Below are 15,031 nucleotides of genomic sequence, written 5' to 3'. Positions count from 1 at the left end.
CTTGATACCATTGGCATTTGGGACTGGATAATTTTTTATTGGGAGGCGGGGACTTCCTGTGCTTCCTTGCAGGATGTTTAGTAGCATCCCTGACCTCTATCCACTAGATGTATCACTTCCCAATTACGACATCCAAAAATGTCCTCACACATTGCTAAATGCCCCCTGGGGAGCAGAATTTCCCAGGCAGTTAGGAACGCATTGCTCTAAACTGTCAGTTACTTTGGTAAAGCATTAATTGTTAAGGAACTTAAGGTTTCCCCTTCCCAAGGAAATTGATGATGTAAAGTATAGGGGAAGAGCCTATAAAACCCACAGCAGTGAATTGTCTATTAGTAGAGATTTAGTTCTAAATATCTTAGGGGAGAAGGTACTAAAAGCATTTAATAATCCCTAGAAAGGGTTTGGAAATGTTATTTGGCTTGAGGTCTCGGTTCAATAGGGCTAGTGGTAGACGTCATAAAAAATACTGATAAAGTAAGTCTGTCAAACTAGTTCTCTTTGTTTATGTATGTTTTTTTATTATGAAGTTTAAAATTTTTTCTTTTAAACAAAGGGGTCTTTTTTTTTTGCAAAATGTTTATTCATTTTTGAGAGAGAGAGACAGAGAGAGCACTAGTGGGGGTGGGGGAAAGAGAGAGAGGAAGACACAGAATCCAAAGCAAGCTCCAGGCTCCGAACTGTCAGCACAGAGCCCAATGCACGGCCTGAAGTCACGAACCGTGAGATCATGACCTGAGCTGCAGTCGGACACGCAACCAACTGAGCCACCCAGGTGCCCCTTAAATTTTTTTTTTAATGTTTTATTTATCTTTGAGAGAGAGAGCGTGAGTGAGGGAGAGACAGAGAGAGGGAAACAGAAGATCCGAAGTGGACTTCGCTCTGACAGCAGCAAGCCCAATATGGGACTCAAAGTCATAAACCACGAGATCATGACCTGAGCCACCCAGGCACCCCTTATTATGAAGTTTTAAATCTTTATATACATGATATCATAATACACATATTATTGTACAACTTCCATTTTTCATTCAACACTGTTTTTGAGGCCTCTCTCTTTTGATTTCCATATATACCTGGTTTATTTATTTCAACTGCTACAGTATAGTAGATACAGTTTATTTATCCATTCTTTTATTCCTAGACATTTATTTGTTTCCAGATTTTCACTAGTATAAATAATGCTCCAATGAACATAGACTAGATCTTTAAACATACACTTGAAACAGTTTTCCCACTGTTTGCGAAGCCCTTGTTTCTACAGACTTTTTCTTCACTCTTTCTTCTCTTCCACGCTATAGGAATTGACTCATGTGGCCATGGAAAATGAGACAGAGTTGAAAACAAAACCCTTCTCCAGCAAAAGCGTCTTGGAGTTAGAGCAGCACCAAACTCTTGTGGAAGGCCAGGGCCAGAAGCTGCTGGTTCTACAGCTGTTGGCCGTTCTGTGCGAGAGGATGTCTGAGCAGATATTCACAAATATCACTCAGGTCAGTGGCTGCCACATTCCAGATCCCAGGCTGGTAGTATTTATTTCTTTTGGTTTCTTTACATGCTTTCCCAAAAATGTTAAAAAAAAATGTTGCCCAGAGTATGGTTTGATAACACTTGCCTCAGTGTTACCTGGAATGCTGCTTAAACATGCAGATTACTGAGCCCACAGCAGACTAACAGAATCAACACTTTGAGAGATTCTGGGAGCTGGCGTGTCCAGCAAGCTCCTGAGGTGATTCTCATGCACAGAAAGCTCTGAGAATTGTTGTAAACCTTTATGTGTTGTATCACAGGGTTTTCAAGTTTGGGGGCGAATACGATTCTCTGAGTCTTTTTCAAAATACGAATGCCTGGCCCACTTGTAGAGATTCTGATTCAGCATGTCTGCATTAATGCCTGGGCATCTGTATTTTTTTATGCTTCATAGATGATTCTAATATGTATCAAATATTGAGCATGATTCCAAAAATTAAAATAAAAAAATTTTTAATGTTTATTTTTGAGAGACAGAGAGAGCGGGGGAGGTGCAGAGAGAGAGAGGGAGACACAGAATCTGAAATAGGCTCCAGGCTCTGAGCTGTCAGCACAGAGCCCAATGTGGGGCTCGAGCCCATGAACTACGAATTCATGAACTGAGCCAAAGTCAGATGTTTAACCGACTGAGCCACCTAGGCACCCCTATAAAACTTAAATTTGAAAAAAAAAATTGCTAATGATAATAAGATCACTTTAAATTTTATAGGTCTACCTAACAGCCTATCTGCACAACAGCCAATGAAGTTTTAAGATTTTTTTTAAAATGTTTCCAGGGTAGTGTAACTATGTGAATCAGTGCCTGAATTGTATTGGCTCAGAGATTATGTTTACCAGCTTTTTTAAAAATAGGAAATAAAAGGAGTGCCTGGCTGACCCAGTCAGTAGAGCATGTGACTCTTGATCTCAAGGTGATGAGTTCGGGCCCCACACTGGGCATGGAGCCTACTTAAACAGAAAAAAAAATTTTTTTTTAAGAAATAAAAGTAATAAAGTGTAGGCAGTACAGTCACCATATTTTACCATTATTACAGAATTAGTTGTTCCTCTGCTGGTGAATAGTCAGTTGTAAGATGGTATGATTGTCACGCTTAAATCTGATTCTTCAGCTCTTTGTACCGTCCTCATTGTCATCCGCCTTCGGGTGTTGCTAAGCAGCATTTCACTATAGCTCCTGCTGAGAAAATTTGCAGCTGTCTGTCAGCTCCAACTTATCATGCCTGTTTAATGAGAATTAAGTTCATGATTTCTTTCTTGGCTTCCTCTTCCTTCAGTTCACTGATCCTGTGTTACCCATTAGGGTGATTTGTTTCTCCTGTGTTTGTATCATCTCCCTAAAGACTTTTTCACCCAGATCCTACGTTTTTGTCTCAAGATGCTAGTTGGAAGGGAAAATGGCCTGAATACTCTATTACTTGAGCTTTTGCACTTAGCTCCCTTTGCTTCTAATTAAGGAACAGTGGTTTTAGGCTGATACAAAAGTGATTTGTCCCATTAAATTATCCTTCAGCTAAGGTTAAAATGTATCAAGACGAAAAGAACCACACACAAAAAAATTACACTTAGTAGTTTTACTGCTAGTGGTAATTTTAGTATTTATTTTGAAATATACACACATATGGATGTTATAAATAATACTTGTTATAAGTAATTTTGTTAATATCATTAGAAACCAAGATTTTCACTATGAGAAAAAAATTATGAATATAAAATCAAAGGAAAGATCACTATAATATTGAATTTCAGTTGGAAGTATTAGTATGAACTCACAGGTTTTTCTTTTTTAGTATATGTGCTGCCGAAGCGAGCACACAGGTTTTTCTTTTTAAAAAATAGATATTTCCTTGCTCATTCCACTGTCCATGTCAAGAAGTAGACAACCTAGCCGCAATAAACATCCTTAGTGCCAGATTATGGTTTCTAAATATCATGTCCTGCGGAAAGAACAGAAAGCTCATTGGATTAAAGGTTCATTCAAGGTCTAGGGCAGGTATTGTACACTGTAAGCCTCAGGGCATCTTGTTGTACCTGAATAAAAGGAAGATATCTGAGATTAATGAAGTCATGTGAGTAGCACTCAGGAGCCAACGTGAAAGATCTCCTACTGGCCATGGTTAGGGCATTTTGAGCATTACAAAGAATAATGCCTGCAATGGATTGAAACACATCAAAGTTATAAAAACCTGAGTCCCCTCCCCCCCCCCCCCAAAATCCCTTTTGAGTATCTTTGGAAGTCGCTAGGACATCAACTCATTATTTTGTAAAATGATAAATAAAAGGAAAGATCGTAAAGCATGTATCTTGCCTTTTCTGTCAGCACTGTATTTCAGTGTAAGCAAATAGTCGATGAACGAAAAATTTTCTTTCTGTAAGAATCACAGCTAAAATATTCCAAAAGAGACCTACAAATTTATATTTTGCAATCCTCTAATGAATTAATGGATCTAGGTGGTAATCAATGTCTGCTGAAACTATTAGGGGTATGGTATAATGAATGTAATTAGGTCAAATACATCCAAAACAACTGATGGTTTTTTCTCCAGCATTTTATTGTGAAAACCTTCAAATCTGAAAGAATTTTATAATGAATACCTGTAAACCCATCACCTAGCATTTTATTATATTTACTTTAGCACATATTTATCTACATTTCCACCTCTCTATCCTCCTTCTAATTTTTGGTGGATTTCAGGGTTAATGTAGATAGTGGTTTATGTTCCCCTAAATATTTCAGCATGGAGTGATTCATCTTAACATCACCAGAAGTAGGTAAGCAGACACGATGTGTTCTCCTAATGTAATGAAATAGGAAGTATGTGGCACCACCTGAGAAGGGTTCTTCCCCCAAAAAGCAAACGAACAAAACCCCACAATCAAGCAAACAAAAACTAAAAAACCAAAGTCCATAAAATGTGAACCTGAATCTAACCAAGGAAACTCGGGGTACAGGAGCAAGTTAGTGCCATAAGGAAGCAAAATCAGCCAGTTCCAGAATGTGTGAGACATTGTACACTACAAATGATCCAGTTTCTTCACCAAATAAATGGCATAGAAGAGATGCAGGGCTTCTCTAGCTTAGAAGGGGCTTAAGAGACACCTCAACCAAATGCAGTGTGTGGATTCTCATTCAAACATACCGGTTGCTATGAGGACATTTTTGCAACAGTCATGGGCCAAGTAATAGAAGGTATTAAGGAATTTTTATTGAGTATAATCATGGTATGGTAGTTGTGTGTGTGTGTGTTTAAGATTTTATTTTTTAAGAATCTCTACACCCAACTTGAGGCTCTAACTTAACCACCCTGAGATCAAGAGTCGCATGCTCTACCGACTAAGCCAACCAGGCACCCCTGATGTGGTGGTTATGTTAACAAAACAAAACAAAACACCTCCTTGTTAGAAATGTGTATTAAAGTATTTATGGCTAAAAGATTAAAAATTCAATAAAATGTGTTGGCAGATGATGTACAAGAAGATAGAGAACTGAGGCATTCAGTGGTCTTTGTACAGATACAGTGCCCTGCACCAACTCCCAAATTCCTTCATTCCACAAATATTTACTGAAGGCCTACTATGTGCCACCTACACTTCTAGCTACGAGGGACACAGCAGTGAACAACACACATATCTATCCTCATGGGATCACATGCACTTGGGGGAGAGAGACAACAAACAAGCAGAAGCACACAGAGTGTTAGATGGTGATAATTCCAGGGAGAAAAATCAAAGAAAGGGGATGTAGAGGCCATGTGGTAAGTAGAGTGGTTGTGGAGAGCCTCACTGAGAAAATGACTTTTGAGCCAAGATCTGGAAGCGGGGAAGGAGGGAGCCAGGGAGATACTGCAGGGAAGAGTGTTCCAGCTAAGTATGGACGGCTTAGCAAGAAGGCCAGTGTAAATAGAATGGAATGAGCAAGATTTCCTTTTTTCTGCCCTTTCAGAAAATCACCACCCTTTACACCTTTCTGTATTTGGATCGCTGTACTTGGCACAGTAGAAGTGGTTTATATGATCGTTCTTTCTCATATGTTAAAAACACTTCTAACATAAGTTAACGCATGCTCATTGTAAAAGCATTTAAACCACAAGGAAGAGCAAAATTTAAGTATGGACTTCTGATTAAAGATAGTATATTGAACGCATGTGTTTATGTGCTCCTTCTGGAAACCACAGGGGCCAACAGAGCAGGAGAGGAGAGATAGCAGGTAAAAGAGAATAACACCATTTGGAAACTGGAAAATAATAGCTGATTTAGCAACTCAGAAATCTTAAGTGCCTGCAGGGGAGAAGTCAAGAAGGAAAGCACTGTACCTCAATAAAGCTGTTAATATTTTATTTAGGGAAATAAAAAGCTACTTCTGCTTGCAGAACAGTAGAAAGACTGGAGGTGCTAGATTAAGCTGTAAAGATACAGCTGAATTTAGAGCTTAAAACAGGTTGAAAGGCTCTGCAAGCTTCGGTAGACTCCTGGATTCCTTCCTCAACTTTGTGCAGACACCTCCCCTCCTCAGCAGAAGACTGGAGGAATATTCTTGGGCGACGTTGAACTTGGGTGGCGGCAGGAAACTGAAAAAGCGGAGGATTAGGTTGTTGTCTGCAGACTCAACAGCGAGGCCTCAGCCCGCTTCCACTCGGCTGCCAGAATGCCGGCAGCAGGTTTATACAGCTCCAGGGGGTGATCGGGAGGTTAAGAGAGTTAATATCTGTAATGTGTTCAGAACAGTACCTGGTACATAGTAAATGCTTTATGTTCTTGTTAAACACCTAAACTATTAAAAGCGGCTGCCTCTGTAGAGCCATAGACAGGGAGAAATGCGGTAGGGCACTGCTATTTTCCATTATAAACTTGCAGGAATATTCAGCTTTTTAGATGATGTAACTTCACAAAAATGCTTAAGTAGAAAGTAAAAACCTCTCCTCCTCTCCACAACGTATGTGAATTCTAGAACACGCTTCCGTTTCTTACCTATCTTTGTGGCTGGTAGCCCCACCGGTCACAGGAAATGAGTAGAAGCAGGGAGGAGCTGTTGTCCAAATGGGAAATGGGTATGGCGGTTTTGCCGTTACAAGAAAAAAGCTTGAAGGGCACTTCAGGGGTGACAATAACAGCTGGCTATCAAATTGCAATTAACAGCTCCCAGGTATTTTGTTTTTTTGTTTTTTGTGAGTTTTTTTTTTTTACATGTATAAAAACATCGTTTCTTTTTTTTCTTCCTATGTTTATTTATTAAACATATTAAATAATTTTTTTATGTTTATTTATTTATTTTTTGAGAGAGAGATGGGGAGAGAGAGCAAGCTGAGGAGGGGCAGAGAGAGAGGGAGAGAGAAATCCCAAGCAGGCTCTGCACTGTCAACACAGAGCCCGACGTGGGGTTCTGACTCACGAACTTGTGAGATCATGACTTGAGCTGAAGTGAAGAGTTGAATGCTTAACCAACTGCGCCACCAAGGCACCACTATTTGTCCATTATGAGAAAGCCAGAGAGAGAGAGAGAGAGAGAGAGAGAGAGAGAGAGAGAGAGGTAATGAGTGGGGGAGGAGTAGAGACAGGGAAAGAGCAAGAATCCCAAGCAGGCTTCATGCTGTCAGCACAGAGCCTGATGCAGGGCTTGAACCCACGAACTGTGAGATTGTGACTTGAGCCAAAATCAAGAGTCAGACGTTTAACTGACTCAGCCACCCAGGTGCCCCCATAGTTTCTTTCTTGACAAAAATAGGATCATTCTACTTGTTTTGTGGCGTCTAAAAAAAAAAAAAAAAAGAAGAAGAAAAAATGTATAGCAAAGAGGGACTTACAAAAAGTGGAAAGTCTAGATAGTTCTATTCCAGCAAGTTAACAATACATTTGTGCTGAAGCAGAAGCTTCCCATAATCAAGGGGTGCTTTAGGAAACTCGTCAGAGACAAAATAGGTGACCCAAGTATTTTCTCTAGAAATGTAGCATTTTCTCTAGAAAGGCCAGTGTCTGTAACTTCTAATATCAGTAAAGTCTCAGGCTTGAGAGAGTGGTGAAAATTGCCACAACCAGCATTTGTTCATTTCAGTAAGTGGAACTTTTAATAACCTTTCTAGTTTCCTGCCTTGCTCCAAAGACAAGTGTTAACAAGCCATTCTCCTTACTTTAAGCTTGCAATAAAGACTCTAGCCTAGCATGTGATTTGCCCAGAGAATTAAATATGCAAGCTTGCATGGTATTTAGAGGCTTATTATGACCTATGTCAGCTGTACCACTTTCAAAATGATTTTTCCCTTTTGAGCCATTAATCCTAAATATGCGTGTGTGTGTGCGTGCATGCACATGCGTATGTGCGCAAGCACGGATGTGTGTATGATCACTTTTATTCAAAGGTATTTCTACTTAAGGTGATTAATACAAGTGCTGCTAAAATGAAGTTGACCAAATTAATTCCATTTAAAGCTTAATTGGTAGCCAAATGCTGTATAAAATCCTATATATGAATGATCTGAATCCATTAAAAATATTTGATACTTAAAAAAATGACGCTGGATCATTTGTATTGATTGTTTGAGGACTCTATTCTAGATAATACTGAATGCCTTTCCCCCCATTCTCTGCTTATTGGAATCAGACCTTCATAACTGGGTTGGGGCAGGGGAGTCCTTGAGGAAGCCTCATTAGGAGAAGCAGATTTAGCACCCTTTAAGATAGTCAGAAAGTCTCAAATTATTTTTCATTTTAATTTCCTGGCAAAATTCATGAGAAGTCAAGGAAGTTGGATTAGTATATTAAAACATTTGGGAAAGTATAAATGGGCTTTCCCATTTATTGACTGTATGGGCTTGAGCAGCTCACAGATTCTTCATCAAAAAATGAGGACGGGGGCATCTGGGCTGGCTCAGTCGGTAGAGCATGTGTCTCTTGATCGTGGGGCTGTGAGTTCAAGACCCACACTGAGGGTAGAGTTTACCTTAGAAAAAAAAAATGAGGACAGAAACACTGACTTCCTAGAGCTGACGTGAGATGTAGGTGATACTGTGCGTGTAAGACACTGAGCACCATGCCTGTTCTTGCAGGTTCTTGCCTTCATGTGTTGATGAGGAAGAAGGTGAGGATGTGGACATAGGATGTAAAGAGGATTTTGAGATTGTTTTTCTTATTCCTCACTGATTCTAAATTCTATTTCTGTGTAGGTTGTGGACTTTGTTGCAGCAACCCTGCAGCGAGCGTGTGCAAGCTTGGCCCACCAGGCAGAGAGCACCGTGGAATCGCAGACGCTGAGCATGTCCATGGGGCTGGTGGCTGTCATGCTGGGAGGAGCTGTTCAGGTGAGTGGCACACATGAGCCCCACCTGGACAGAGGGAGGAGAGAAGAGGAAAGAGAGAAACCTCTTGCTTCCCTTCTCACCCTTGTGAGAAAACAGAATGAGGCTGCGCTCAGGAGGACTAGGATAAACAGGTCAGGTTGCTAATGAGAATGCTCCCCAAAGCAGAGGACGAGAAGATCGTACCACTTCCACCCCGTCCCCTGCTCAGACTTCACTGTCAGAAGAGCAGGGCCCTTTCTGACCTGGCACAAGCTCGATTTGGAAATACCTGGCACAGTGTTTTGCATCTGTGGTGAATGCTAGGTTTTCTGCCCCTTACTCCGAGGGCTCTCCAAAACTCAGCCCTTGTCCCCGCTGCTGTAGTTGGGGGAAAACTTGGATAACCTCCTGATTGCTTAGGACTCCATCTGTTTGGAATAGTTCTGTTTTAGCACAGGATCCATTGTTCAACCCACATCATGTGGCCTGTTAAAGTTTTTGTGTCCCGTGCATGTATCTTTTATATACTTAGTTTGTAATTTTTAAATTCATTCACTTGAAAAGTATTTATTGCTTACCGCTTTGTGCCAGACACTGAGCTAAGGGTCTGGGAATACTGCCGTGGACAAAGCAAACGTGGTCCCTACCCTCATGAAGCTTACAGCCAGTGAGGGAGTCAGACACTAAATAACTCTTCAGAAGATGTACTTAGAACTGAATGAAGTGCCTGAAAAGAAAAGAGGAGGGTATCAAGAGAACATAACATCTAACCTAGGCTGGGAAAGTTTCTACCGAGAAGTAGAAGTTTGAGCTAAGATTTGAACAGTGAATAGGAGCTTGGGAGTGTGCAGGGTGCAGATGGAGGAAAGTCATTAAAAGACAACATCACATACAAAGTCTGGGAAGCAGAAAAGAGCCTGGTATATTTAAACACTAACAGAAGCCAGTGTGTAGCTGAGTTACAGAGACCGAGAGTCAGAGGAGTGCCGGACAAGAAGGGAGGTGGGCGTGTGTGTATGTTAGGAGACTGTAAGAAGGCAGAATAAGCTTGATGCGAATGTAATGAAATCTGACCCAAAATCAGACAGGTCATGACTCATAGCAATGAGCGGAGAACCCTCTGGGAATGGATTTTTTAATATGAAGATTCAAATCTGATACTGATTTGTGATATATTAGAATTTGTGTCCTTTCAAAGCTTGTCCTTAAGGGGAAGAGGAATTTTATTTGGGTCTGTTGTTAATGTGAAGCCCATTTCTTGGTAGATGTACTTAGCACTCCAAATTTTATATTTTCCATGTACTTTGAAGAAAACATTTTTGGTTCATTTTCTGAAGTCCTAATATATCCCTGCCATTAAATTGTCAAGGAGGGGTTCATCAGTGGACTAGTTTTTATTAAGTTGTATTATTGGATTTGGTTGGCCTGATTGGTTTTTGTTTTTCTGGTTGAATATTAAGAATAGTCTTTGTGTCCATAAGTTGAGAGTATGGTCTTTATGCTTTTCTTTTCTCTTACTTAACACCTATAATTTTGTACCACGTCCCAAATGGAAAATAGAACGCAGATATTTCCATTTCCCTTTCTAGAAGCCCGTTGTTTGGGGACTGGCTATGTAAATTAGTCATGTTTTAAGGACGATTCACCTAGCTGATGCAAATGTACATCCTTTACCTGTCTCTGCCCTTCCATGAGCCATCCTGACTCACTGATGACATTCTGGATTCCTCTGACTTTGCATTTAGTTAAGTGAACATAAACATGTCACCCTGTACTTTTGCCCTAGATCTCTTAATTTTTTTTTCTGTTTGACTCATGGATTCATAAGGGGCTTCTATAGTAATTCTGGGTTTTCTGTCTTTGTAATAGAAAAAAAAATCATGATTCTTAATTATGTTTTCAGATGGTCATTGTCAGGCTAGGACTTTTGCTTCAGAGTCTAGATTATACTAAATCAATCTCTGATTAGAGTTCATTGTTTCAGCTGATGAAACAGAATCTAACATCATTTAAACTTTTCTTTCTTTCCTTTCTAATTTATGTAATTAAGATGATTATTAGAGCACGGTATCTAGGAAGAGGAGTCAATTTAGAGAAAGTGTAGGTCTAAGACTGCTAACAAGACAAGTGTAATTCCAAACTCATTTTCTAAATTTCAAGGTTGGTCGTCAGTAAAAGTGTGATGTTGGTAAAGTTTCTTGATGATGTTTCAGGGCCCGTGTCCCCTATAGCACCACTGCATGGAGCTGATCTGAGCTTGGAGGGTCAGGGTGGTGGGGCTGGGACTCAAACCCGAATACTGAGGTCTCATACCATATTTTCTGAGAGTATCATAGAGTGAACTCACTCAAGAAATATTTATTGGGGCACCTGGGTGGCTCAGTCGGTTAAGCATCCGACTTCGGCTCAGGCCATGATCTCATGGTTGGTGGGTTCGAGCCCCATATTGGGCTCCACCCTGACAGTATGGAGCCTGCTTGGGATTCTCTGTCTCCTTCTCTTTCTGCCCCTCCCTTGCTCTCTCTGTCTGTCAAAGATAAATAAACTTTAAAAAAAGAAGTATTTATCATGTGCCTCTTTGCCCTCATGGAGGTTACCTTCTAGTGGCTGTGGTAAATCTGATGAATTCTTAAGTTTTTGAAAAAAGATTCATATTAGTATCTTTATGTGCAGCTTATTATAGAACAGGGCATACTGCATGCTGACTTAGAACCAAAATTAAAATACCACTTGTAAATAAATTCAGTGACACAGATGAGAACTGGACATGTTAACTATTCAGCAAAGAATCTGGAGAAACATAGATGATATATAGAAATGAGTACACAAAGAATACACATAAATATTTTATGGAATTAGGTCAGCATTTTATTGCTGGAAGAAACCCTCAGATTCTCCCAAAGTAGTGATTCTCACTGGAGCAGAGTGAGGCCGGATGAGGAGACGTGTGCCCCTTAGGCTAGCTTTGTAGAGCCTCCTGTGGGGCTTTTTCAGTGTATGCATGCTGTCCTCTGGCTGTCACTTTGGTCCTCATATGCTTCCCTTAGCAGGTATGCTCCCTCCCACCCCTACCAGTCCATTCCCCAGTTCTTAAATTTGAAAGCTTGCAGAAATTCAGAACAACTCACCATCTAACTGGTTCACTCTTGACGCCCTGAAATAAATCATAGAGGTGGGCTGACAGAGCTCTGCCCATTCCACTCCTGAAGCCTTCCAGAGATCCTGGAAGAGAGGCAGCCAGATAAAGGAATCTGTCACTCACCTGCGGCCTGCTCCTTCAGGCCTCAGGCCTTCTGCACAGAATTTTGAAGCCTGGATATGAGATCTGTGATGAGAAGCAGTGACAGGAGTAGAAATGAGGGCTTTATGTTTAATTCTCAACTTTGATATGGCCTCCGGTGACCCTTGAAAAATAATTCATAATTACTTAGTGGTTCCGTTTTCTCATCTATCAATGAAGTGAATATTACTTTATACCTCAACATTTTTTTGAATATCTGTGAACAAAATAGTTGGCACCTGTAGTCTTAGATTTCCCTAATTATTCTCATAGTGGGAAATCTGTAGGCTTATGAAACTGAAGGAATGCATAACTTTAATTGCCTTGTAAACTATTTGATTCAGAATCCACCTACACCTATGGTGATTAGGGAAGTTACTCACTCAAATAAGATGAATCCAACAATGACTAAGAAGCTTGAAAACTGGAAGAAAAGATGGTTGGGTATTTTATTAATAGACTCTTTTTTAGAGCAGTTTTAGGTGCACAGCAAAATTGAGCAGGAGTTACACAGATTTCCCATAGACCTTCTGCCCCAGAGAGCACGGCTTCCCCCACTATCAGCATTCTGCCCTGGCGTGATCCATTTATTACGTCTTTGATTCTGCATTGGTACATTATCACTCATGGCCTACAGTTTACATTACAGTTTACTCTTGGTGCTGAACACTTCTATGGGTTTTGACAAATGTGTAATGACACACATCTATTATTATGATATTGTTTACACAATAGTTTCACTGCCTTTAAAATTCTTTGCGCTCTGCCTCTTCACCCTTCTCTCCCCTCAGCCCCTGACAACCACTGATGTTTTTACTGTTTCCACAGTTTTGCCTTTTCCAGAATGTAACTTACTTGGAATCATATACTGTGTAGCCTTTCCATACTGGCTTCTTTCACTCAGTAATAGGCATTTAAGGTTCTTCCATGTATGTCGGGTTTGATAGCTCATTTCTTTTTAGTGCTGAATAATATTCCATGGTCTGGATGTACCACAATCTATTTATCCATTCACCTACTGGAGGACATTTGGTTCCCTCCAAGTTTTGGCAATTATGAATAAAGCTGCTATAAACATCTATGTGTAGGTTTTTGTATGGGCAGAAGTTTTCATGTCATTTGGGTAAATACCAAGGAGATCAGTTGCTGGAACATATGGTAAGAGTATGTTTAGTTTTGTAAGAAACTGCCAAACTGTCTTGCAAAAGTGACTGTACCATTTTGCATTCCCACCAACAATGAATGAGAGTTCCTCTTGCCCCACATCCTCACCAGCTGTGCTGTTGTCACTGTTTTGGATTTTAGTCATTTTAATAGGTATATAATGGTATCTCATTTTAATTTGCAATTCTCTGATGACATATGATGCTGAGCATCTCTTCATATGCTGTATGTGTATGTATCTTCTTTGGCGAAGGGTCTGTTCAGCTCTTTTGCCCATTTGTAAATTGGGTTGCTTGCGTGTTTTCTTATTGTTGAGTTTTAAGAGTTCTTAGTGTATTTTGGATCACTGTCCTTTATCAGCTGTGTCTTTCTGCAGATATTTCCCCTTAGTCTGTGGCTTGTCTGCTCTTTCTCTTGACATTGTCTTTTGCAGAGTAAAAGTTGAAAAAATTTTAAATTTTGGTGAAATCTAGCTTATCACTTATTTCTCTAATGGACATTTTTCTTTAGTATTTTATCAGAGAAGTCAGCGCCATACCCAAGGTCATCTAGATTTTCTCTTCTCTTGTAGGAATTTAATAGTTTGAGTTTTACATTTAAATCTATGATCCATTTAGGAGCACCTGGGTGGTTCAGTCGGTTAAGTCACTGACTCACGGTTTCGGCTCAGGTCATCATCTCGTGGTTTGTGAGTTCGAGCCCCGGATTGGGCTCTGTGCTGGCGGCTCGGAGCCTGGAGCCTACTTCAGATTTTGTGTCTCCCTCTCTCTGTCTCTACCCCTCCCCTACTCGTGCTCTGTCTCTCTCTAATTTTTGTGATAGTGTAAGGTCAGTGTCTAAATTCATTTTTTTTTGCATGAATGTCTAGTTGTTCCAGCACCATTTGTTGAAAATCTGTCTTTTCTCCATTGTGTTGACTTTCCTTCTTTGGCAGAGATCAGTTGATTATATTGGAATCACTGTGTTGCACACCTGAAACTAATGTAACATTGTGTGGCAACTGTGCTTAAATTAAAAAAATAAACTTAAAAGAAATCAATTGACTATATTTATATAGGTCTCTTTCTGGTTTCTCTATTTTGTTCCATTGGTCTAGTTATCTTTTTTTTTAATTTTTTTTTTAACGTTTATTTATTTTTGAGACAGAGAGAGACAGAGCATGAACGGGGGAGGGTCAGAGAGAGAGAGAGACACAGAATCTGAAACAGGCTCCAGGCTCTGAGCGGTCAGCACAGAGCCCGACGCGGGGCTCGAACTCACAGACTGCGAGATCATGACCTGAGCCGAAGTCGGCCGTTTAACCGACTGAGCCACCCAGGCGCCCCTCTTTTTTTTTTCTTTTAAGAAGTAATTGTTGTGTACAATAGAAATGAAAAAGAGGCCATACACTCCTGCTATAAATAGATTTTCCCATTTCAGACACTTAAAGTAAAAACAAATGCCTATAATACTACAGAGGCACGAGCTGAAGTCTAGCATAATGGTAATACTCACAAAATTATCTAAATATCTATCACTCTCTATTACTAAAATATCTCTCCCAGTTCTACAGATTCCTGATAAAATTGGCCTTTTACTCAGATAACATAATTTTTATTCTGGACATACATATTCTCTTTTCCCTTTAAGATATAGTAACAATGCAGTAGTCAGTTGTCGTACACATGCAGATAGGTTAACATACTCTGCAAAGCTAGAAATTTTACCTTCTGTCAATTTTGTAGAGTTCCTAATGTTTAAACAAAGGAATCTGAGGGGGGTGTGTGGTGAAATTCTATAGGTACAAACCTGA

The 15,031-nt window shown here is 40.0% G+C and overlaps 1 protein-coding gene across 4 annotated transcripts in view; it reads left to right on the top strand.

Annotated features, from left to right (window-relative positions):
• Positions 1-15,031, top strand: part of TANGO6 (transport and golgi organization 6 homolog) — a 187,579-nt gene that overhangs the window by 55,988 nt on the left and 116,560 nt on the right. For 3 of the 4 annotated variants that reach the window (XR_003426217.2, XM_027076077.2, XM_015068986.3), the window contains 2 exons: positions 1,302-1,490; positions 8,682-8,816. Coding sequence is in view for 3 of the 4 variants with exons in the window: in XM_027076077.2 (XP_026931878.2) it covers positions 1,302-1,490; positions 8,682-8,816 (324 nt within the window). In the remaining variant the exon portion in view is untranslated. The remainder of the gene's footprint in view (positions 1-1,301; positions 1,491-8,681; positions 8,817-15,031) is intronic. The other variant, XM_053211327.1, reaches the window with a different exon arrangement.

This window comes from Acinonyx jubatus, chromosome E2, assembly GCF_027475565.1.
Source record: "Acinonyx jubatus isolate Ajub_Pintada_27869175 chromosome E2, VMU_Ajub_asm_v1.0, whole genome shotgun sequence".
Classification (NCBI taxonomy): Eukaryota; Metazoa; Chordata; class Mammalia; order Carnivora; family Felidae; genus Acinonyx; species Acinonyx jubatus.
Note: the sequence above shows the minus strand (reverse complement) of the source record. Positions and strands in the feature narration are given on the sequence as shown.